At 40.1% G+C, this 22,597-nt stretch overlaps 4 protein-coding genes across 6 annotated transcripts; 1 reads left to right on the plus strand and 3 right to left on the minus strand.

The window, feature by feature from the left end:
• Positions 1 to 805: 805 nt before the first annotated feature.
• Positions 806 to 3,476, minus strand: LOC113137052 (protein ALP1-like). The gene is made up of 4 exons (XM_026318419.1): positions 3,186 to 3,476; positions 2,159 to 2,707; positions 1,907 to 2,067; positions 806 to 1,266 (listed from the first exon to the last, which is right to left on the minus strand). Exons 1-4 carry the CDS (start codon positions 3,348 to 3,350, stop codon positions 837 to 839), a joined length of 1,305 nt encoding a protein of 434 aa, XP_026174204.1. The 5' UTR covers positions 3,351 to 3,476; the 3' UTR covers positions 806 to 836.
• A 495-nt stretch (positions 3,477 to 3,971) lies between these two features.
• Positions 3,972 to 6,284, minus strand: tpgs1 (tubulin polyglutamylase complex subunit 1). The gene is made up of 2 exons (XM_026320418.2): positions 5,754 to 6,284; positions 3,972 to 5,435 (listed from the first exon to the last, which is right to left on the minus strand). Exons 1-2 carry the CDS (start codon positions 6,086 to 6,088, stop codon positions 4,775 to 4,777), a joined length of 996 nt encoding a protein of 331 aa, XP_026176203.1. The 5' UTR covers positions 6,089 to 6,284; the 3' UTR covers positions 3,972 to 4,774.
• A 418-nt stretch (positions 6,285 to 6,702) lies between these two features.
• On the minus strand, positions 6,703 to 13,456 carry LOC113136545 (inositol-3-phosphate synthase 1-A). The gene is made up of 11 exons (XM_026317494.2): positions 13,178 to 13,456; positions 12,793 to 12,915; positions 12,541 to 12,702; positions 11,701 to 11,830; positions 9,959 to 10,152; positions 9,726 to 9,875; positions 8,900 to 9,115; positions 8,503 to 8,667; positions 8,307 to 8,420; positions 7,679 to 7,896; positions 6,703 to 7,505 (listed from the first exon to the last, which is right to left on the minus strand). Exons 2-11 carry the CDS (start codon positions 12,904 to 12,906, stop codon positions 7,355 to 7,357), a joined length of 1,614 nt encoding a protein of 537 aa, XP_026173279.1. The 5' UTR covers positions 12,907 to 12,915; positions 13,178 to 13,456; the 3' UTR covers positions 6,703 to 7,354.
• Positions 13,457 to 14,309: 853 nt separating this feature from the next.
• LOC113138877 (programmed cell death protein 10) lies at positions 14,310 to 21,735 on the plus strand. 3 transcript variants are annotated; one of them, XM_026321744.1, is made up of 8 exons: positions 14,310 to 14,453; positions 16,044 to 16,261; positions 16,991 to 17,044; positions 18,563 to 18,680; positions 18,868 to 18,994; positions 19,793 to 19,871; positions 19,975 to 20,057; positions 20,904 to 20,985. In XM_026321744.1, the coding sequence occupies exons 2-8, from the start codon at positions 16,172 to 16,174 to the stop codon at positions 20,983 to 20,985; spliced, it is 633 nt and encodes a 210-aa protein (XP_026177529.1). In that variant the 5' UTR covers positions 14,310 to 14,453; positions 16,044 to 16,171. The 3 variants fall into 3 exon arrangements, with proteins under 3 accessions (XP_026177529.1, XP_026177700.1, XP_026177617.1); XM_026321915.1 differs by having other exon boundaries at positions 14,321 to 14,441; XM_026321832.1 differs by lacking the exon at positions 14,310 to 14,453 and having other exon boundaries at positions 16,172 to 16,261; positions 20,904 to 21,735.
• Positions 21,736 to 22,597: the final 862 nt, after the last annotated feature.

The raw sequence follows: 22,597 nt of genomic DNA on the forward strand, positions 1-22,597 counted from the left end.
TCAACACACGACAGAAGACGTTTCAATAAGCGGCCCCATCGCACTGTCAAGATCCTGCAGCATAATGCAAGATGCACCACACAAGACAGATTGTTAGCAAGGACTGGTGCGACCGTGTACTGTGGTAGGAGTGACATCTGGTGGCATAAAGAACAGTTGCATGTGAGCAAATGAGGACGCTTGCCATTAACTGCATCTCCATAATTCCCCTGCCTCATGCCGGTTTGATTTTTCATGTGTATACATTCCTTTTGGTAGTAAGATCTTGAAACTGTCCCACCTGCTTACACTTCTGTCTTACAATCTATCTATCTTAAATAAATAAATAAATTTCATTCATCCATCATCTATACCCACTTATTCCTATTTAGGTTCACAGGGATCTGCTGCAGCCTATCCCAGCTCTCTTTGGGTGAAAGGCAGGGGTACACCCTGGACAGGTCACCAGTCCATCACAGGGCCACATAGAGACAACCAACCTCACACACTCGCACTCACTCCTATGGGCAATTTAGAGTGAGTTTCAAACCAGGAACCTTCATGCTGTGAGGCAACGGTGCTAACAAATCACACACCGTGCTGCCCATAAATACATTTGTTTAGTGGACCCCAACTTGACATTGTGATTTAAGTTTTTCTGTGGTTTGAGACATATGTTGTTATTGCCATGCTTCAATATCCATGGCTTAAAGTTAACATAAAGATACACGTTAAGACTGGATTAGGAGAAAAAGTGAAAGTGACACTGCCATCTCTACAGCTACGCTGCTGGTGTAACAAAAATACAACAGTATGAGTGCAAAGGTTTACAAAGATTTTCAATATTAGAATTTTAATCAATTATTCTCTTGTTCAAAATAGTCACAAAAAAGGCCTCGGACCTCTTCAGCGTGACTTTGGTCCATGCTGGTTGGGAGGAGCTGCTTGTGGATGGGCTGAGGGCTTTCTGCCTCAACCACCTCCACCAGCCACTCTGCTTTGAAAGCGTCCCCATGGGACTCACACATGTTGTGCAGAATGCAACAAGCCAGGATCATGGTGGGCACCACGTCCAGCCCACAGTCATTCCTCTTGCTGAGGCACTGCCAGCGAGCCCTCAGCCTCAGTAGCGCCTCCTCAGGTACACGCAGCGCCCTTTTGAGTTGCTGATTAAAAAGCTGTTGTGGCTGTGTCAGTGCTGCATGACCTGCCCTCTTGCCTTCTTCAGGGTAGGCCTTCAGCAGCCAGCTCTGCAGCGGGTAGCAGGCCTCCCCCAGCAGCACATAGCTACAGTAGAAAAAACATTATTTGACTCCTTTTACAAAACATTACACAATATTTTTCATATAAAAATCTCAAACAAAATGGACATATTGTAATTGAGTGGTATTTGTCTGCCTGTCAGGTCATACCTAAATCCCTCCATGTCTATGGCTCTAGCTAATGATTATGTTCATTATCAAGTAATCAGCTAATTGTTTTTATGATTAATCATATACAAAATGTCAGAAAATAGTAAATTGAGATTTTTAAATGTCTTCCTCAAAGATGTTACATACACTAGGATGCTAAACTTAAAACTAAAAAAAACAGGAAATCAGCAAACAGAAAAAGCACATTAAAAAGGAAAAATTGCTGATTATTTATTAGGGCAAACTTTTTATTTAAATAATCATTTTAGTCCTATCTATATCGATCATAAAATGGCTTTTCAGCATTATTAAAAGTGCTGTAACGTGTTGTTCAAGGTAGATGGATGAGTGGCACAAAGGTTGGTTGGAACCTTCACATACTGCATGAGCAAGGAGAAGAAACCTCCTTCTCCCTTTAAGGTGAAAATGTGCATACTGTATCCTTACCAATAATAATCCAATACCTGAAAAAAATGTTCTTCGATAGTTGCTAAATGTCTTGATGTTAACTTTACCCAAGTGGTTTCCCCATGAAGATCGGTGGTGGGGTAGGCGACAGTCCACCCTCTGCAGCTGTGGCCCACAGTGATGAGTTCTGTAAGATGTCACTAGGATCTGTTCCACCTGGGAAACTGGCACATACATCCCAGAACTGCCCCTGGCCACTAACAGCCACCTGACACAGCAGAGAGACAGAAAGAGGCAAGCAGTTCAAATCTAAGGTACTACAGTATAGTGGTATTGGCATATGTAGGTGCCTCTTCTACCTGTGACAGCACTGAAAGCCAGCCGGCAGGATTCACATAGTCAGACGCGTTGTTTGATGGAGTGATTATAGCAGTGTGGAGTGTTGCTATGGCAGCTACACAGTGAGGGAAGCCCCAGCGGGAACAGAAGAGCTGAGCTGAATCCTCCATGTCCTGCTCACTGAGGGGCCTCAGGTAGATTGAGCTGAGGAGCGCCACTATGGCGTGACACATGTCTCTAACGCACCTGCACACAGTGGATTTCCCCACACCAAAAAGGGTGCTGATGGTACGGTATTCAATGTTTGACGCTAGACGCCACAGAGCCACAGCAACACGTTTCTCCACCGGCAGAGCCAGGCGGAAGCTGGTGTCTTGGCGAGCTAGACGAGGCCGCAGCTTGTCGCAGAGGTAGAAGAATGTCTCCTTGCTCATGCGGAACTTATCTAGCCAATCAGACGGCTGGAATTCTGTCATCACCACTCGCTCCCACCAATCAGTGCGTGGCGTTGTGGTCCAGGGACGGGTGCGGATGCGGACATTGGAGCGAATGCCCCCTGCTATCATCATCTAGAAGAGGAACATTAAAATAAAACATTTGAATGTTCTTACTATCTGAGAATTTATGAAAACTGTTTAGCCTGCATATGTTTTTGTAAGGGCACTGTTTAAGCAATGACTGATTCGACAAATGTTATAACCATGAATGCAAATAACACAAGAAAAATGTCATAGTTTAGTCTTTCTTTTTTAAGCAAAAACATCAAAAAAATGACTGGCCACTAAACTGAATGTCTTCAGTTTTTGGATTGGTCAAACAAAACAAGACAACTTAAAGGCATCAACTTGGGATGTGGAAAATTATGGGCAAACCATTTACTACTTCCTAACATTGTATAGACAAAACGATTAATCTATCATTAAAGCAAAACTGCTGTCCTAATTCCAATGCACAGCAATATCAATGCACCTATGTATGAAGGTGATCAGAGATGATTTTCATTTTGGGGTGGGGATAGTACATAGAAGCAGAGAGGGAGAAACTGACCAAAAGCATTCTCCTCTGTCTCTGGAAAAAGTACTGTCGGTGTCTGATGCGTCTTTGGATCTCATTGCGCCTCTGGATGTTTGCGTTGTTGATGTCTCGCCTGCGCTTCAGCAGCATGTAAGTCGTCAGGAACATAAAAGACCGCAGCTGCTCATCCCCTTCCATTTTCACAACGTCAAGCGGGACGTGGCACGCAAGACAATAAGTTGTAGTAACAACAGTAACATATACGAAACAGCTCAAGTGTTGTCATTTCACCAATCTACTGTACCGTTGTACACTTCCGCTTTCTTCTTCTTGTTGTCGCTAGCCACCAGAAAGGTGCTGCCATCTAGTGTGAAATAGTTGTTGAGAGAATATTTCATGTGTAAGAAGCCAGAAATTTGCATAGTGTTAAAAATATTCAGTTAGATTTAACTGTCCTGAATTCCAAGTCATATAAAGTCAAATAAAACAAGCACTGTAAATAAATATTTCAAGTATTAAAAGTCAAGAACAAACTACTCTCAGGTTTATTTGTTGTACATTATTATTACTACTAATAAATGTGGTGTGGTAAAAGCAGTAAGAGTTATTTCAACATCACTGACCTCACTGTGAGAAAACTATAAGAAAAATATTTTCTCTGAATATGAATATATGAAAAAGTCACGTTATGACAACATGTTGTTTACTGAGTGAACCTGTACTTTGTATTGTATATCTTGCATAATTACTTTTATATCTCACATATAGGGTTTTCTTCTTCGAGTAACCTTTGTGCACCATTGGACTGGGGGCAAGGAGAAGAGATGAAACACTTTTATTCTTTCTTATTGCTTGTAGTATTGTTTGCATCAATTCCAACTCTGAATGTTTTTCTTTGCTCCAATTTATCAGTGTTTTCAAATGTGTAATGTGAATGCTTTGGATCCTCTTTCATTGCAAATTTCAAAAACAGAAGAGTTCAAATGGAAAATAAGTTCAGATAAATAAGTAAAACAAGTGAACACGTCTGTTGTGTGATTGGCTCCTGTCAAACTGGGAAACTGGTCACTGACAGTAAAAGGTTAGAAATGCATAAATACAATGCAATCAAATTTAATAGCATCACAAAAATGTCTCAGACAACATTCTTCTGACATTCTCAACAAAATGTGAAGATTTATATTAAAATGCATTAGATGTGGATCAGTACAGTGCTACTCACTAATCTTAGCATTGCATGACAAAGGCTGAACAACAATGGAAACTGTCAGGATTGACACACGAATACTTTTAGTCTATTCAAGAACATCTCTGAGCAGTCACAGTAGATGCTGATTTCTCATCTTTATCACAATAATAAAAACAAGACAAGAACAGACATCAAACATTATGTTTTGTTGTTAGTGCTATCCAATAAAATGCTGTAAGTATTAGGTTTAGTGTGGAGAGGGGAAACTATGAACTTATTTCTTAGTTAGGTTTTTAAAAGATATTTCCCATTCAGGCAGTAGCAGGTTTGCATTTAGATAAGGTGCTCAAAGGAAAAAATACTTGCACTATATTCTCTGTTGTACATTGTAATTGTTGTACATTCATCACTTAGAAGCAAACAAAGATGAAACCTAGGACACAACTTTGGCTCGTGTGATAAAAAGCTCTGCTGCTGCATTCTCAAACTCCTTTGCATCCATGTTCCCACCTGGACCCCGTGTCTGTGCTCCAGACATGGCCTGACCTAACTTGTATGGCGAGATCTTGGCACTGGCCTCCAGATAGCGGATAGCCTTCATATTAGCCTCCAGAAAGGCATTGGTTTTTGAATTAGCATTAACACAGCAGTTTATGTCAGAGCCCTTGGAGGTTTCCAGGGCTTCCTTTAGGGTCCCCAGCACAGCCATGCACAGTGGCCGTGATGCAGGCCGTTCATCTGGGCAGCACACCTCAGCATAGAGCCTCTGAGCCTGCCGGATGTAGTCTGAGAAAACAGCACATGTGAGCACACCGTAACGGAAGACATCATAAGGGACTGCCTCATGATCTTGGCAATGGAGGCGTTGGAGGAGTGGAGAAGATGTAGAGGCAGGGACTCCACCTTCACTACATAAACACTGCAGAGTCTGTGTGTAGAGGCTTCCTCTCACTCCTCCTCCTCCTTGTCCTTCATCTGTGGGGCTGTCAGTGCAGGAGCCATCAGGGCCTTCAGGAAACCCCCCTGGACAACTATGGGGGCTGATGAGGTTCAGAAGGTCATAGGCCACACGGATGTTGTTGCTGAAGGCAGATCTGCGTTTAAAATTGGGATTTGGAATAAAAAAAGAACATGAGTATGTAGCAGCTAGAATGAAAAAAACATTCCACTTTACATTTTTAATATTAACAGTTACAAAATGATATGACATATGATTTTTCTATCAGTGCTTATTATACTGAGTAATTGTGATACCTTTGATTTAAAAAATGACTAGTAAGTAATAGTCGTATAGCTGTGGAAGGTTAACAAAATAGACAACAGCCTAACGTTAATATCATATTTGGTTCAGGTTACGTCTGTCATGTGAATGTCATTAAAAACTGTCTTCTAATGCAGGCTATAATTTCGACCTCTGGGAGTGGTGCGCCAGCCGCAGGTGCCACAGCGCCCGGTTGAGAAGCTGCTGCTGTGCGCCTGCGCTCAGCGGGTCGTTGTTTAACCGCTGCCCTTCGCCGCATCCAGCTGTGCCGGACCCTGTCACAGAGGCCAGATTGCAGAAGTGGTCGGCCAGGAATCCTATGGGATCGTCCGATCTTGCCTCAACCATCTTCAGGATACCTCCGCGGAGCAGCTCTCCCACCCCCGCTTGAGAGAGAAACTCCCTGTCGCTGTCCGATTTGGAGGCTTTGCTCTCGAGCATCCCCGGAGGTGTAGCCCCGGACCGGCGGCTCTCCTTGTCGGCCATTGTTGTTGACGTCCCGTGTCGCAGCAACGACAGCGGAAGTGCTTAAAGGCTGTTCGGGAAACAGAAAACGGACCCGTTTGTACTGGTGACCCACATGTTACCAGCTGAACACGAAACAACGTGAAAACACTCAGCAATTTACAGACTGAAACGTTTGAATTAAAAGAATTGTTTACAAAACGTTAGCGCCACCAGTGTTGCATAGCAACCACGACGCTGTCTGAGGGCGTGTGTGCGTCATTTGTCACGTTGTACTGGCGTACAGAGGGATTATTTTGAAACGTACGGATAATAAAAAAATGCTCAAATCAAAATTATAAAATAAAAAGTCACGTTATTAAAGTTATAACGTGAACCATTCCTCCAATTTTTCTATTACATTTATCTCAAAATGTTGACTTTGTAATTCAACATTGTCATATGAGCACTTCATTTTTCTAGAACATTCTTTATTTTAACAGCAAAACCGCACTTCTTTAGATGTCTACACTTTCACATGCAAAAAATGTATGAAAAACATTTCTTTATAGAAAATAATCTAAGAATAGAGAATAAGCAAACTTTGATGTGCTCTATATGTAGTTTATTTTCACACAATTTTTAACATGACAAATCATTTATCACACGGTAAGTTTAACCCTTCCCCCGCTTTCCTCTTTCATATTTCACTCTTTGGCAATCCAGAATTGCCTCACCAACACAGTATCTTACATGAAATTTAGTATAATTTAAAAACTATTTTTTCCCCTGTATCTTACTTTAAGGGTGAGAAATTTGAAAAAGCTTGTTCTTTGACCCAAATGTCTGTTCAACACCTATGCCTAAATACAACCTAAACCTAGTATTAAAATTTAAACCAAGAACTATCTGACCAAACAACAGATACATTTTGCTACATGCATAATAAATGGTTTGTGTACAAGCAGTTTGTGACAGTTGTCATTTAGCTTAACACAAAAAAAAAAACATAAGGATGGCTATAAAATGGTAGTGATAGACAACAACACATCAAGTTATGAAGATACCCTCATTCATCAAATATTCTGTAAATTCACACACCAAATTCAGCAGTTCAAAGATCCATTTTCACAGCTTTAGGTGTAAAATTACATTTGATTGCAAAACACATGGAATGCTTCTGTACAATTGCATTTAACACCTACACTGCAAACAGGAACCTAAGTTTCTGTTCTGCTTTGGGCTGCAGTATTGTATTCAGAGTCATAATGCACATGCTCCATCATTGACATGGGCACAAATGCCATTTCATCGAGGAATATGGTTCCCACTGAGAAGGGCTACTTTTTTCAGAGCAGCCACGTTGCCATTCATGTAGGTAGTATGTGGAGGCAGGAACTCTCTCTGCAGCTTGTGTTCCAGTAGCATGTGGTTCTGAGGAGGAAGACCAAGACACGCTCTGAAAGAGACAAGCAGGCACCTTGTTAATTTAAGCCAGACGAATTTCACACATGTACATAAGACTGGGTCCTTATAAGCATCTTTCGTCTACTGAATGTAAAAATACATATTCTGTGCAGGAAAGCAATTGCGGTGAAGAACCCAAAGTCTTGCACTAAAGCTGATCCACACCTCATGATGTTTTCTATGCAAGCCCTTTGGCGGAAGAAGGCGTTAATGACCGGAGTCCCTGATGGGACCAGCGGGGCCTTGCAGAGGAAAGACAATAGTGCTAGGACACTGTGGAAGGACTGGAAGTCCTCTTCCCCCTGAGGCCGGACAGTCACACGCTGACAAAGTTCTGTCAGGATGACCAAATCCAGGATGATAGGGCTGGCTAGCAGAGAGTCCTGTTACAAAGAAACATGAGTTGGATATATTAGTATTGTAAAGGGAGAAAAACAGCCTCAACAGTGAATTTTTACTACAACCTCTAGGAGTCTTCAAAGTTTTGTTATAATTAAGTTATAATTTTTTTTTTTTTTTACACACAGGCTTTAATGCCAGCTACACAAACTTTACATTGTTTAAAACATTTTATTGTTATTGGATAAATTTACCAATCATCGAAATAGTCCACTGCAAAACATGAAACATCGTGTAGATGTCTGTTTATATTAGAACAACTAACTCTGCTCTGGTTCTCGTGAACCTCTTCCTTCTGAGGAACCGTCGGGACTCTTTGTACATTATTCCAAAACGCTTGCTGTGCCTTTTTCATATTTATGTGTTTACATGGACGGATTAAATGAACTCTGACCTCACAGGTGTTGTGCAGTACAATAGTATTGATGCCTCCCATCATTATTTCAGAGATGTATTCATCCATGGCACGCTTGCTGTCTCCCACATAGGGTACATACTTAATCACCACCTGAAATAAAATGGAGATAGAAAGTGATCAGGGCTTTTAGTAAATATCCATACAGAGCTCATTCTTTGTCTCAGCCACTCACACAGTGGTCAGGTTTTTCTCCAGGCTGGTACAGGATGGGGTTTGACTGGACCATATCATCAACCACATTGCTTTTGGAGATCTCTTTAGAGCGGAACTGCTGTGGAGCCGACAGGTTCTTCCCATCATTGTTTCCGAGGTGATTGTAGCTCACAATGGAGGTCGGCTGTTGAGGAAAGAGGGTCTTTACTTAAATCTCTTTGGTAAGAAAAGACATGGTCTTATTTTCACATAATTTCATATGATTATTACATTGCTGCTCTTCCTGAAGTATGTTCCTTTTGTTCCCTAACTTTAAACTTCTGTGACTTCATCATGTTAATAGTGACAGTCTGGTTATTATCAGCGTATCATTTCAGTTATCTTCCTTTCTGACATGTAAGCATCCTTTCTCTCACCTTGATACCTGCGCTGACCAGGAAGTCCACGAGCACAGACTTGATCTTGGTCTGACCAGACTTGAAGTCATCTCCTCCAATGAACACACCCCTCTGCACAGCCAGCTCTATGGCCCCTGGGACAAAGGTGTTCTGTGGGGAGCCATTGATGTAGGCGCAGTCCTCCAGTATACTAGCCACTGCAAACAGAGTGGAGGGAGAAACCTCTGCTCCAGCCTGATGGGTGGAAAATAAATACAACACAGAAAGAAAGCTGGACTCACAAGGCTACACCTTCCCCAAGACTTTCTTCATATCATCTCTGTAGCACTATACTACTGTTGACTTCATGGCTGTCTAAAATTGAGCTATTTGCTCATGATCATAAGTCTGTGAAATAGACTATTATCATTGCTGACAGCAGTACAAGCATGCTGAGAACAGGAGATAAAATACAAGCTCACCCAAGAGAGGCCAATCATAATTTTACTCCCCTGGTCTGACAAAAGGAATAGCTGACTGCTTCAGACTCATTATTTACGAAACTAGAGTGAACTGTTAGGAGAGCTAATCTTTTCTTTCTTTAAGCTTTATTAATCACTAAACGTGACAAAGGGTTACTGTTAGGTCGCCAGCACTAGAAGGGAATTAAAATTGAATGGGTGAGTCAGAACTACCAGTCAGAAACACAATTTAGGTTGGTTCTAAGGACAGATGAGGCCTTTCATACTGGAAATTTCTTTTGAAACTAATTTAAGGATCCAAGCTTTAGATATTTTACTTCAGAATTTGTTTTATGAATCTAGACATTCATGAAACAAACTCTCTTTGTGGCTCCTGATCTCACCTGGATTGCAGCTAGCAGGTTCTTGGCAGTGTCATTAACCCCCGGTACAACATCGCAGAAACGCTCAGTGTTGGCAGTCCACAAAACAATCACTTTGTCCACACCACTTGACCTACGGAAGTCCCTTATGTCTGCTCTGATCTGCTCCATCTGGAAGACCATTTATTCTTTAAGTCAAAGTAACAAATGGGTAAGAACGATGTAAGTCTGCTGGTCAGCTGATTATGCATTACCTGCTCTGTGATGGTCCCAATGAGGACATTCTCAGCTCGGCTCTCTTGGTTTGCAGCAATGAATTCTGGGATATAGATGGACGGTCGAGGTGTCAAGCCACACATGTGTGGTCGAAGCTGCTCTTGTAATGACCAATCCAGCACCTGAGCTCGTTCCATTGCACTGGCAAGATCCATTGAGGAGATATCCCAGCCTAAAAACAAAAACACACTTCAAGAAAACTTGTACTTAATTGCTTAGATAGTTCTCTCGGGTAACTAAAATGGCTGAAGGTGACCTATACAAGTCATTACTTTCATGTCATAATACAAAATAGCAGCTTTACTAACAGCTCTGTTGACATTTTATTATGTACACCAAACTAAATCAAATGCATTCTAATATATCAGGCCAGCAATAAATTCTCACTTCAGGAAAGTGATTAAGTTCAGGTGAAACAGTTTCAGAGACATGCTGATTCTAACAGTACAATGATTTGAGGCTGAAGTTTGTGCTGGTGTTGAACTGTACTGCATTGTACTACAAAGTGTACTTAAAAATAACTTTCTGTTTAATGCAGTACAGTAATATATTGCCAACTGAGCATGTAGGCAGCAGACCATGCCACAGCAGAGGACACCAAAAGACCATCTTCACTTTATGAACTGGCTCTTTGGCCTCTAGAGCTGATCTGGGGTCAGACTTTTCCTAATGTTGCCTCCTTTGACCCCTATCAGACACACACAAATACACATCAGTTTCTGTCTAATGTCCCCTTTTGCACCAAGCCAGTTCTAGGGCGGTTTCGAAGCCGCAGTCCAATTTTAAACTAGTTCTTTGTGTTTCAACACCCAAATAACATGGCTCTGGTCCAGTAAACTGGATCAAGCTTGGCAACTTTCTGCTGGTATAGAAGTCTAATGGGGCTTTTCCACTAGCTTTTGGTTTTCCATTAGCTACCTAGTAGCAGGTACTTTTTTAGTATCTCCTTGGCTGAGGTTCCAAGCAAGCTGAGCCAATACAAATGGCTAACGCTACTCCAAAACAACACAGCGGTCCTACAAGGAGGTGCAGATGTTCTTGTGCTTGGTGGTGTCATGACAGTTTCATGCCAAATGCTATGAAGGCCCCGCCCACATTTAGTTAGTACTCAACTGTAATGGAAAATTACAGAGTCGAGTTGAGTAGAATAGAGCCTAGTAGTGCTAAAACTGTGTAATGGAAAGGGGGCATAAAAGAGCTGGGGGCAGGATTATTGTGACAAACAAGACCATGTGTGACCATGTTTGGATGTCATTATCAAGGTGCTGAATCCAAATATGTTTGCTGGAGTAGTTTATTATAATATGTACTTGCCTTTTGTTTTTCTGCTGGACGTGCAACATGTGAGCACAGTTTCTTTTGGCCAGGGGAAGGAGATTAACCTACTGTCTGTGGTAGTGTAGTTACTAACATTAATATTAGCTTCTTCACCTACATGCTGTGCACACTGCTGGGTCAAGTCTGTGTAATACCGTTTAGTCATAGTTAGCTTAGTCATAGAAGACAAAGACTCGTGAAGCTTGTTTGACTGTGACATATGAAGTGATATAATTACGTGTCTCCGTGGAGGCTTTCTAGCCTGTGGAAAAACAAACCGGTTCTTAGAAGGTTCCCAAGTTGACCTATCTGTGAACTGGCTCTAACATCAAAACCAAACTAGCCCCTTAAAAAGGGGCATCAGATGTTAAACCTTGAGCAGGACATCTGTAACTGTACATACCATCAAAGATAATGTCATTAGGGTGCACCATGGGGAGAACGTCACGGAAGGGTACGTTGAACTCTCCATCAAGCCCTGATCCTAGACAAACAGTAGACGACTGTAGGAAGGAGCCGAAGTAGTTCGCTTTCTAAAGAAAGAGAAAAAGAGGAAAACACTACGATTTTATTCTCTACAGTACCATTTATGTGGCTTATTATAAGTGTCCTTAAATCCTGAATGAACCCGAGAAAAATGGCCGAAATATAAATCACGAGACACAACTAATTTAGGTAACAGAGGTAATAATGTGTTCCCATATAAGGGGAAATCCCAAAGACCAGAATAACTGAAGCTCGTAACACTCTGTCAAACATGTCAACATAAACCAGTCTATAATGAGGCCCCACCCCTTAAAAGTGATATACGAGGCTATATTTATATAATATAATGAAAAGCTTTTCTATTAGTAGCCTCACCCATGTCCTGTTATATTCTGGTTATAAAATGTGAATACACCATTCAGCTATTTGCCAACGACATTCCATGAAGTATTATTGTGTTTGTGTGTTTTAATAGCTACTTCACATAAGTGGTTGCTGCTTTCCAAGAAAATAATTAGGTTTTTGCTTTGCTTTGAATCCCTTTCCATAAATTATGATAATGAGAAAGGTGAAATTTGCTTGGCATAGCTTATTTCTGGTGAAAACATTATGTCTACTTTTAGTTCTTTTTAAGTTGGACGTTTATGTGCATTTGAATTCTCAAGACCTTCACATTTCAAGTGCAGGCATGTTGTGTGACCATACCAAACCCAGCAGATTACTCACTGCCTGTATGTGCACAGGCATGTCCACCCACCTTCTCTCCAGTCTTGGTCTTCCAGCTGAGTCCCAGCTTGTTGGCCAGCACAGCTGCTGTGACAGTGGTCCCGTTGTTGCCTCCCCAGCCCACCAGCATCACACCCAACCGGGGCACACGCCTCTCAGTGCGAAATGTCATCTCTGTGGTGCAGGGGGTCACCTGTAACACATTTAGAGCAGGGTTGGTGAGGGGCTGTACAGACTGCACATACACATGTGCACACACACAAAGGTGAAAACAACAACTTACTATGACTTGGTTCCCTTCTCTGTGCACAGATGTGGTCTGATAAGAATACTGAGCCATAATGTGTGCATCTGTGTACATCACGTTAGGGCTGTTGACACGAATGTTCACAGACATGGCTTCAGTCTGCAAATAAAGAGGAAACAACCTGAATTTCTTCTCTCGTGGAAATGAGCAACGTTGCATTTCCTTGATAAGTGATAACTAAGTCAATCTTCCGACCTGCTATGTTGAAAAAAGAAACAATGGATTTATCACGAGTCTGTCGTGTCTGCCGTGACATTACTTCTGCAGACAGCGTCGCACTCTACGTCGATTAAAGACGGAAGGGTTAACGAACACATGATTCATACACAGTAACCAAAACTGAACCGGGAAACACACTCACCTTTTTTTCAATTCAAGCGTAAAAATATCTGAAGTTAAAGTAGACGGTCCCGATGTGTCGTGCTGAAGCTTCTTCGTTCGGATGACTGGAATTTTCCACTCGCTCGGCTTTAAAGTGCCCGGTTGTGTCTATTCCCCGCGTGTCGTACTGTACAAAATTAACGCCCCCTGAGTGGATTCGGCGCCACAAGCCAATCACACTGCTCACTTTTTAATCGGTGATGGTAGCGAGCCCTGAGAAACATGTATCATTCTCAGCGATTGGTTTGATTCCGGTCCGGGTTTCTTCTGGGCGGATCGACTACCTGGTAAAAAAAAAAATCCATTCTAGAAAGTTCTTTTTGAAACCAGGTTTATTGTTGGGACCAGAAGGGCGTGACTGTTTGTAAAATTTTCAAGGCTAAGATGCCATCAACGCCTTTCTGTTTCTGCGGGCAGCTGAAGAATGGATAGGCTTTTAAATCTGGTTCAGGGTATTTATTGTTCTTGAAGTAATTCAGCATGAATCTGAGGAAAGCCGATCGTAACAGACAATCTGGAGCAGCAGTGGGCCACCTAAAACCTAGAGTTCCTGGGACTGTGGATAGTAAACACAAGCAGCAGAGTGAAGCGAAGGAAAATTGCAGCTTTACCATAGCACCCAATTGAAATTTTTCACAGTAAAACATTTATGGGAACAGATGACATCTGAAGTACATTATATGTGATGAACACATTAGGCACAATTATTATGGAAATTATAATATTTCTATTTTCTATTTGATTAAATATTTTAATATAAACCCGGCCTAGTGATGTTTTCTGAATCGCAATTTCATTTTTGCTTTCGTAAATATAATATAAAAATTAGCTAAGCTTTCACAGATCTGAAAGTGGTTTGAAAAGCTTTGACTCGAATATTTACCACGTACGTCCTAACAGCAAGTGGTGCAAAACTTAAAAATCGATCGCTCAGTGTTGTAACTTAGGTTTCCTTTTAACTGTCTATGAATCTAAAGCCTATAAATCGAAAATTAAGTTCAGTGCCGTGGGTTGTTTATTTCCACAAACATTTTTGTCGAATAACTTAAAAGGCTACTCAACTATGTCTAACTATGTTAGATTACGCCACATTTGGAGGCGCCCACTGATTGGACGGCGTGTGTTTACGCAGCAACGGTCCGGAAGATGTCGCTCAGACCAGTCCTAAAAAACTTCCGCCTTAAGTTGTAAAGAAAACATAGGAGCTACAAAGGAATCGACGGCGTAACCGGCTCATTTAAGAGGTTAGACCAAAGGTAGATACCAGTACACATTTAGCACACATACACCGATGTACAGGTATGTATTAGAACTGTGCGTTTACCTATTTACCCCATCAGCAATTACAAACCTAAAACTTAACGATACAGTAGCTAGCACGTAAGCTACGCTGTTAGCAGTTCGCTACCATCGATATGTTTGGCCATAGGCCTCAGCTCGGTGTCCTTACGCCTAGATCGAGATTGGTTTGCCACTTCACCCACTTATTGATCGTAAGGACATTGGATATTGATAGTCTACTACTTTAAACAGTGCGGTAAAATACAGCTGCTTTGTTAGTTGAAACTTAGCGAATAACTCAGCTGTTACCTGAGCCTGTTTGCTAGTGAATTTAGCCTGCTAGTTAGCCAGCTATCGCATCAGTGTGAGTGACTAACAGTGTTGCTGTGTTACTGTACTCTGTGTCTCATGAGAATATTTAAACTGCTCATACATATACACGACTTGTTTAAATTATTTTGTAGTTAACTAAGAACTGAGCCACACTGCCAAACATTTTTTCTTCTTTGCCTTTTAATTCAGCATCTCTCCATATATCAAGACAAGTAAGAAATAAGGTTTTGATTGTAACAAGATAAGATAAGATAATTCTTTATTGATCCCAAAGTGGGGAAATTCAATTGTTACCACAGTTACAGGGCAACAGTAAGGTGCAAAGAATGAGAAATAAAAAACAAAATAGTGATTTTGAAGTGATTATATATATTTAAGTTGCAGTTTGGGCACACTGAGCCATCTAACATTCCACTGTGCCACTCCCATCCTCTAAATTAAACAAAACAATCTCTTCCTGCTGGTCAGAAAGCTAACCACTATGGCTTAGTGATGCAGTATTTGTTAATATATCTGTAATATCACCTGTGTTGACATTAACTGACTAGAAATTAGAGCTGACAAAATGAATCTTTTTTTTTTTTAAGCGAAAATGCCGAGCACTGGTGCTTTCAGCTTCCAAAATCATAGGATTTGATGATTTGCTTTGATGTTAAACCGAATAGGCTATCTTTGGATTTTACAATGTTGTTCAGACAAAACATTTATAGATTTCACTTTGGTCTTTGGAAAATAACTGTTAATTCTTTACTTTCATTTTATAAACATGACAAATTGATTTATTAATAATTCTAGATTAATACGTAATAATTATTTGTTGCCACCCAACAAGAAATTGCAGCATAGAAATTACAGTTTTTCCATCAGATAATGTTCACAAGTTTAACTTCTTCTGTCCCAGCACCATTTCCAATGCCTGAACTCAACAGCTTATACCAATTACCAATGGGCTACCAAATATAAAATGTTTATACCTCACTGTGAGAGAATAATTGGAATCATTTTTATGTAGGGTAACATGAGGCCTGTGATTGATGTCTGTAGTTAGCAGGCGGCTGTTACTGAATGAATGTGACTGATAGCTGAAACACTCTTAGTAATAACAACACAGGTGAAGAAACTGTATAAATATATTACCTGGATGTTCAATGTCTTGACAGAATGATAACTATGAAGAATATAGCCTAATCTATTTTCATCAAATCCCTGATTATGCTTTGCATTTTCCCCAGGCTCTTGTCACTGTGGAGCTTGTGTGGTTTTTAGTGTGTGCGCGTGTGAGTGGGTGAGTGTATGTGTGAGTGTGTGTGAGCTTCAGTTTCCTCCTCACCTTTTTAGAAGACCTGTTCCTCCCTGGAGGATGACAATGGAGGAGATGAAGAATGAAGCAGAAACAAACTCCATGGTATCCATGACGCTGTACGCCGTGATGTACCCAGTTTTCAATGAGGTAAAACATCCAGAGCTGACAGCAGTCACCTTTTCTGAATTGTTTTGGTGCTCGTGAGTGTTTGTCAGTACTGTGTTAAATCCTGTTCATGCATGATTAGTCTGACCTTTTAATAACCAGAAGATGACTGTGTTCTGTTGTGTAATGTAGCAAAATAAAGGTCTATAGCAATCACAGATCAATTCATACACTATTTAGGAGAAAATGAGGCCAGTTTGTCTGTAATTTAGGCAGATAATTCTCATGCATTGTTAGTCACCTGATGCAGGTCAGAGAAAAAGGAACAAAGATCAATTAATTCCCATTGCAGTTAAAATATTAGATGATACCACAGTACACTGTAAGGAGACCAAGTTATTATAGTGGCAGCAAAATGTTCTTCAGTGGGATTTACAGTGGGAATGACATTAGACTGCTAAAAATCTTTATTTGTGACAAACAAAGTGCAACTAGCCTAATGATAACTAGTCCACTGTATAATCATCGTGTAATGGTTTCTGAACTGAAAATTCTTGGGCTGTTTTCTTTTGAATAGCTGCTTGGGCCTGGCCTAAGCCCATATCTGATTTAGCTAATCTAGTGTGTATTCTGACAGAGCAATGAAGTCTAATTAAGCACTGGGCTGCATTTGAGTCAGCTGTAACTTCTAGTCAGATTCCCCAGCGTGTCCATATTTGGCCATAATGTCATGTGTTGTTCTTCTTTTTTTTTTTTTTTTTTTTACTTTAGCTGGAGAGGATCAACCTGTCTGCAGCCCAGACGCTCAGAGCAGCCTTCATAAAGGTAGGACTATGAATGGCAACAAACAGACCTGAAACATACAGTTAAAATAAAATACTAAAACTCATTGATTCTGAAATTAAAACCTAGCGACTGCATGTAATGTACATGCTGCTTTTACTTATTATCTGCCACAGTTGTATTTCCTTCCTTGAGGATATTTTGACTGGCAACATGTATAGACATGACATATATAGACAGTTGTGTCCGTGTTGGTGACAGTAATTTTCCATTTTCAGGATGACATAATAATAAGGTCACTCCATGTTGCCTGCTGTGAATTTCACTTCATTGGAAAGTGCATGTGTCAAAACACAATAACAGAAGTGAGGTTGCATCACTGAAATTAAGAAAAAAACATTTATTCCTGCTTGTGATTCATCTTCACAGCTAAGCTTATTGCTTTATTTGTTCATGGTCATTGTTTTGTCATGAAAGTAAGCGCTGAGGTTTTAGAATGCTGCGGTATCTTGAAAAAAGTTTAACGGGTAGGGCAGCAATGAGAAATTATTGGTTCCTTATTGGTTAATATGCAGATTTTTTTTTTTATCTTTTGATGTATTGTTTTGTCTAAAATGGCACAAAATAGTGAAATTGAGGTGATTTTACTGGACTGTGTGGCACATTCATCATCAGAAAACTGTGAAGCTTCAATAAAAGGCACAGTGGATTAAAAATGCGAAAAAGTTTCCCTTTTCTAAAGAGTTAAATGGATTCATGCGAGGGAGATTCCGTTTTTCCTTGTTGTTTCCATGTGTATTTCATGCCAATCCTTGTACATGGAGACATTATAAATGAATATTATGTGAAGTCATGAATTGCTTTGATTAGTTTTTCAATCTTACCTTTATTATCAGTCCTGTAGAGACTATTAGATTGTGTTTATATGGAGCTCATTATGTTCGAGCACCTCCATTTACATGATTGATATTGAGGTGAATTAACTCTGCTGGTATTGATATAGCAACAAAGGTACCTTAATCCGGACTGGTGGTGTTATGTTAAAAGCGACTGTAATCTTCAGGTGAGAACTTGTTAATATCTCAATGCTCTTTTTTTAATCTATACACTGCTGTGATTACACTGCAACAATAAAAGCACAGTGGTCATAAATTATCTCTGTACTGCTGTTGATGAACAGTAGTGTTCATCATGCAAGCAGATGAAATATTAATGAAGCAGGGAGGGAAGAGAGATGAGGGAGATATGATCACCTTACAGCTGTTTTACTATGACATTTGTGGGTCTTTTGTCGACTTGTCTCGGTGATTGGTCTCTCTGCAGCCCCTGCTGCTTCTTGGCTGGTGTAATTCAGGGTTGAATTATTCAGGCGAAGAGCTTTTGTGCATTCATCTGAACTGCTCACAGCAAACATCTGACATTCAATGAAGTCCTAGCTTTGTTCTCTGCAGGTCTAAGCCTCCCTTTTCTTTTGATGGAGAAACCAATCTGTGCTGTACCATATTTTCCTCTCATATATGATTACTTCTTGCTTGCCTAACTCTGTCTCTCTTCTTGCAGGCGGAGAGAGAGAACCCTGGTCTGACTCAGGACATCATAATGAAGATCTTGGAGAAAAAGAATGTCCAAATCAATTTTACTGAATCTCTACTGCGGATGGCAGCTGATGATGTGGAAGGTCAGTATATGATAGAAAGAGGTACAGAGATATTGAGTTGGGACTCTGAGATCCAGTTCTGCATATGATGCAGCTGAGTGAACATCATCAGCGTTGTGTTCTGCTCTGACTGAGTCATCTTGTTTGTGTGTCTAAACAATTATGTAAATGAATCTCTGGGAATGTTCTACACACCCTTCTCCCGCAGAGTTCATGATTGACCGACCTGAACAGGAGTTCCAGGACCTAAATGAGAAGGCCAGAGCTCTGAAACACATCCTCAGCAAAATCCCTGATGAGATCAATGACAGAGTACGCTTCCTACAGACTATCAAGTGAGTATGACCACATACGCTGCTGTGTACACTTTATTAAAAATCAGTGTAGCAATTTACATTTATTACATATATGTTGATCTGTGCCATAGGGTGCAGTGGTCAAACCTTAGATAACTTTACCTTGTTGTACCGTAGGTGCATTATTTCTGAGCTCCCATTAATTCTGTCGAGCCATCGATAGTTGATTTGGAGATCAAGACTTGGTTTTGGCACAGAGAGATGACCTACAAGCCCGAATTAGTGAAAAACAATGAGGATGTATCACCCATGCACAAGAAAACCATGTTTTATTGATCTTGGTCATCTTTGCAACAACAAGACAGTGCTTGGATTCTGTTGCTTTGTCCTGTAACTTCCATCGTTACATAGGTTGACCTCTGTTGTTTCAGCCCAAAGATCTTCTATTTAATCCAGTTATTTGTGGTGGATGTGGCTGCCAAAGGTGATATAACTTGTTAAGTCGGATGTGTGAACCAATAAGAAGTGAGACCTTTTATGTGGGTTAACCCTACTTGGCAGTAGTGACTAGGATTAGAGGACAAAACTAGAAAAGGAACAAATAAAATAAAAAATGTGCAGATTGCATAACACCACTACACGCCTGGGGTATTTTGCATTTAATATAAAGCTATTAGTGGTGAGGATAATATTATTACAATGATGAATTCATTGTTGCTGTGCAAATGTTTCTATATTGACTGCTTTTAGCTCTTGGTTGCATTTATCTGGAGCCCTGTGTTCTCACAGGATTTAACAACTGTGGGTTTCATTGGTGTTGCTTCTGATTTTCTACAGAGACATAGCCAGCGCTATAAAAGAGCTCCTGGATACAGTCAACAATGTTATTAAAAAATATCAGTACCAGAATCGCAGAGTGAGTAAGAAACAGTCACAAACACACATATGTGTATTATGTATATGTTTCATGTCTTTTTGCTGTTTCTCAATGATGTTTCTGTGTTTTTCTGCTCATCAAGGCCCTGGAGCACCAGAAAAAGGAGTTTGTGAAATACTCCAAAAGTTTCAGCGACACCCTCAAAACATACTTCAAAGATGGAAAGTAAGTACTGAACTAACTCTGCTGTACTGAAGATTAGTGAGTTGTTTTACTGACTAGACCAATAATTGATTTAAAAACTACAAGGCAGGGCCCTGACAGCTTCGTGGTGATGGTAAGAAATTGCTCCCAAAAAGTTGTCCCCCACTTCACTGTTTTTTACATTTTCATTACTGAGCTTTAAAATTTCTGGTATGTTAGATAGGTCTGCCTTTGGACAAAGCCAGGTTAGCAGTTTCCAGTATTTGTGCCAAGCTAAGCCAACCAGCTGCTGGCTTTAACTTTTATATTTAGTGCACACACAGCAATCTGTATCAGTCTTATCACCTAGCTCACAGCAGGAGAGCAAGTAAGTATATTTCCCAAACTGCTGAAAGTAAAAATACCATGCTGCTGGTCATGAATGATCAAATACCAGGATATGCTTACTTTTCTATGCTGTGTATAATTTTGGGTTTAATTGCCAGCTGTTCAGATAATTAGTCAAATTTATTGGCCTTAAATATGACTCAACTATTAAATAAAATTATTGTTTGTTTTCAGCTTGTTTTTAATGGCCTAAATTAGCATAACAATGCTGTGTAACTGTGTAAACATACTGGGCACTTACACTGGTAAGTGGGTAAAAAAGGGACTTTTGATGTGACTTTTGTGATTTTTCAACTTAGCTCCTTAAGCATATCTACACTATATCCTGTTCCTTTGGGTCAGGAATTATGGAGGTTTCTAAAGAAAAGACACAAAGACATCAGTGTTTGCAGGCCTTTGGATTTTGGAAGCCTTTGCAGACCCAGCTCTGTGTATATTCTCTTTTCTCAGTAATAGTTTTGTAATTTTCTTTGTTCCCAGGGCAATAAATGTCTTCATCAGTGCAAACCGGCTCATCCACCAAACCAACCTCATACTGCAGACCTTCAAAACTGTGGCCTAGCCCTCGGAGACCACAGAGTCCCCCTGTCCTCTGGGGAGCAACTGCTCGAATGGTGGAAGCTTGAAGAGCACCTGACCCATTTATGTAAATTAGAAAGAGTTGATTTTAGGGTTGGGGGATCGATTCCATTGGAGTCGAGATTCTAGATTCCAGTTCAAGAGACTGAAAAGTGCCATTTGTTTTTTTCAATGAGGATTTTTCCAGTCTTGAAATGGAACTGAATGGGCCCAGAGTCTTGGTTGATTGATTTTATTTGGACAGTTTTAATTTATAACCCTGGTCTTTGTTGGGAGTAGGTGAAGCGAGGTATTAAAGACTAATTGCCATTTTTCTAATATATTCATGTTGATCATTTTACTTTTAGCTTTTCAATCATGGCTACACATATGAAACAACATAAGGTAGGGGAATCTTTCAGCCACCTTTACTGGTTTTCTCTCCTCGCCTCTTTTTGGCCTTTGAGAAATGCACCTGACCTGAGTTTGACTGTGAGGAGAGGAGAGGAGAGGAAGCAGTGTTGGACATTTAAATGCTAGACTCAAATTTCATTTCTCTTTAATTATCAGAAGACAGAAAGCCAAATGACTTCCAGCACAGTGTGCGCCTTACCAAGTCCTGTAACATTCCCTCATTTAAGAGTGTAATGAAGTGGAGCTAGTCCCTGTTGCTGGGGGACGTAGAGAGCAAAATGAAAGTTCTGTATTTAACTGATACCTGGTTGCAAATGTTCAATAAATAGTTTCCAAATGATGCTGATTTTTTTTTTTTTTTTTTTTTTTTTTTTTTTAATGTGTCTGAGTCCAATATGTATTGGGTGATTAATTTCTTTTGATGAGGGAATGGAATATGTCTTTGTGTGTTTACTTTATTTGGCTAATTTTTTTTTTCTCCTGTTTCCATGTAAGCTGAATATAATGATTCAAAAGATTTAATCATGAAAACAGAATATCAAGTAGTTGAATAGAAGCTCCACCTTTATCAGCTGCAACATCAATCATCTACACAATAATGCATTAACAATTATACTCCAACAATGTAAGTTCATGTCAAATGACTCAATCTGAGGCTGGCACATAAGGGGTTAGTGGGGGCAGACAAAGTGAATTAGTATCTTCCAGCTTCTGACTGGCTGAGCCCACCTGATGCAGGTAAACAGCAGTATGTATGGCAGCGATAATTGGAAAACAAGCAGGACAGTTATCCACCACTGAGCTAAAATGGAACTTACATGCCAACGTCATGAATGAAGATTATACGTCACAATATTTTATGTTTTCCTATAATGTATAATATTTTGCTGGTGTTTTATAAAAACAAGTACATACTGTATATATAATGGTGAGTATAATGAATTACAACTCAAGCGAAGACTCAAAATGTTTTTGTATGTGCAACAGATGTCATATTTTTATCTAGATGGAAATTTAATGAACTTTAGAAGAGCAGTAAATGTTTGTTTTGATTTAGCAAAAAAACATTTTAAAAAACTTGTCCTTCAGAACCCGCCACTAAAAAGTTGTTGTATAGTGTTATTTATTCTGATCTGGTAAAAAAAATAATCTGTACTTTTTTCTTAAATTTTTCTTAATGCAAATAATATTTGGTTGCTGCA

The sequence above is a fragment of the Mastacembelus armatus genome, chromosome 22, assembly GCF_900324485.2.
Source record: "Mastacembelus armatus chromosome 22, fMasArm1.2, whole genome shotgun sequence".
Lineage (NCBI taxonomy): Eukaryota > Metazoa > Chordata > Actinopteri > Synbranchiformes > Mastacembelidae > Mastacembelus > Mastacembelus armatus.

Coding starts and splice junctions, on each gene's coding strand:
- tpgs1 (XM_026320418.2), bottom strand. CDS start 6,088: ATGGCCGACAAGGAGAGCCGCCGGTCCGGGGCTACACCTCCGGGGATG. Junction 5,436..5,753: donor CTGGCGCACCACTCCCAGAG/GTCGAAATTATA, acceptor TTTTAAACGCAG/ATCTGCCTTCAGCAACAACA.
- LOC113136545 (XM_026317494.2), bottom strand. CDS start 12,906: ATGTCTGTGAACATTCGTGTCAACAGCCCTAACGTGATGTACACAGAT. Junction 9,876..9,958: donor TTGGGACCATCACAGAGCAG/GTAATGCATAAT, acceptor ATGGTCTTCCAG/ATGGAGCAGATCAGAGCAGA. Junction 7,897..8,306: donor TACTGCACAACACCTGTGAG/GTCAGAGTTCAT, acceptor TCTTTGTAACAG/GACTCTCTGCTAGCCAGCCC.
- LOC113137052 (XM_026318419.1), bottom strand. CDS start 3,350: ATGGAAGGGGATGAGCAGCTGCGGTCTTTTATGTTCCTGACGACTTAC. Junction 2,708..3,185: donor GACAGAGGAGAATGCTTTTG/GTCAGTTTCTCC, acceptor TTCCTCTTCTAG/ATGATGATAGCAGGGGGCAT. Junction 1,267..1,906: donor TTCATGGGGAAACCACTTGG/GTAAAGTTAACA, acceptor TTTCTACTGTAG/CTATGTGCTGCTGGGGGAGG.
- LOC113138877 (XM_026321744.1), top strand. CDS start 16,172: ATGACAATGGAGGAGATGAAGAATGAAGCAGAAACAAACTCCATGGTA. Junction 16,262..16,990: donor TGTACCCAGTTTTCAATGAG/GTAAAACATCCA, acceptor TTTTTACTTTAG/CTGGAGAGGATCAACCTGTC. Junction 20,058..20,903: donor ACATACTTCAAAGATGGAAA/GTAAGTACTGAA, acceptor CTTTGTTCCCAG/GGCAATAAATGTCTTCATCA.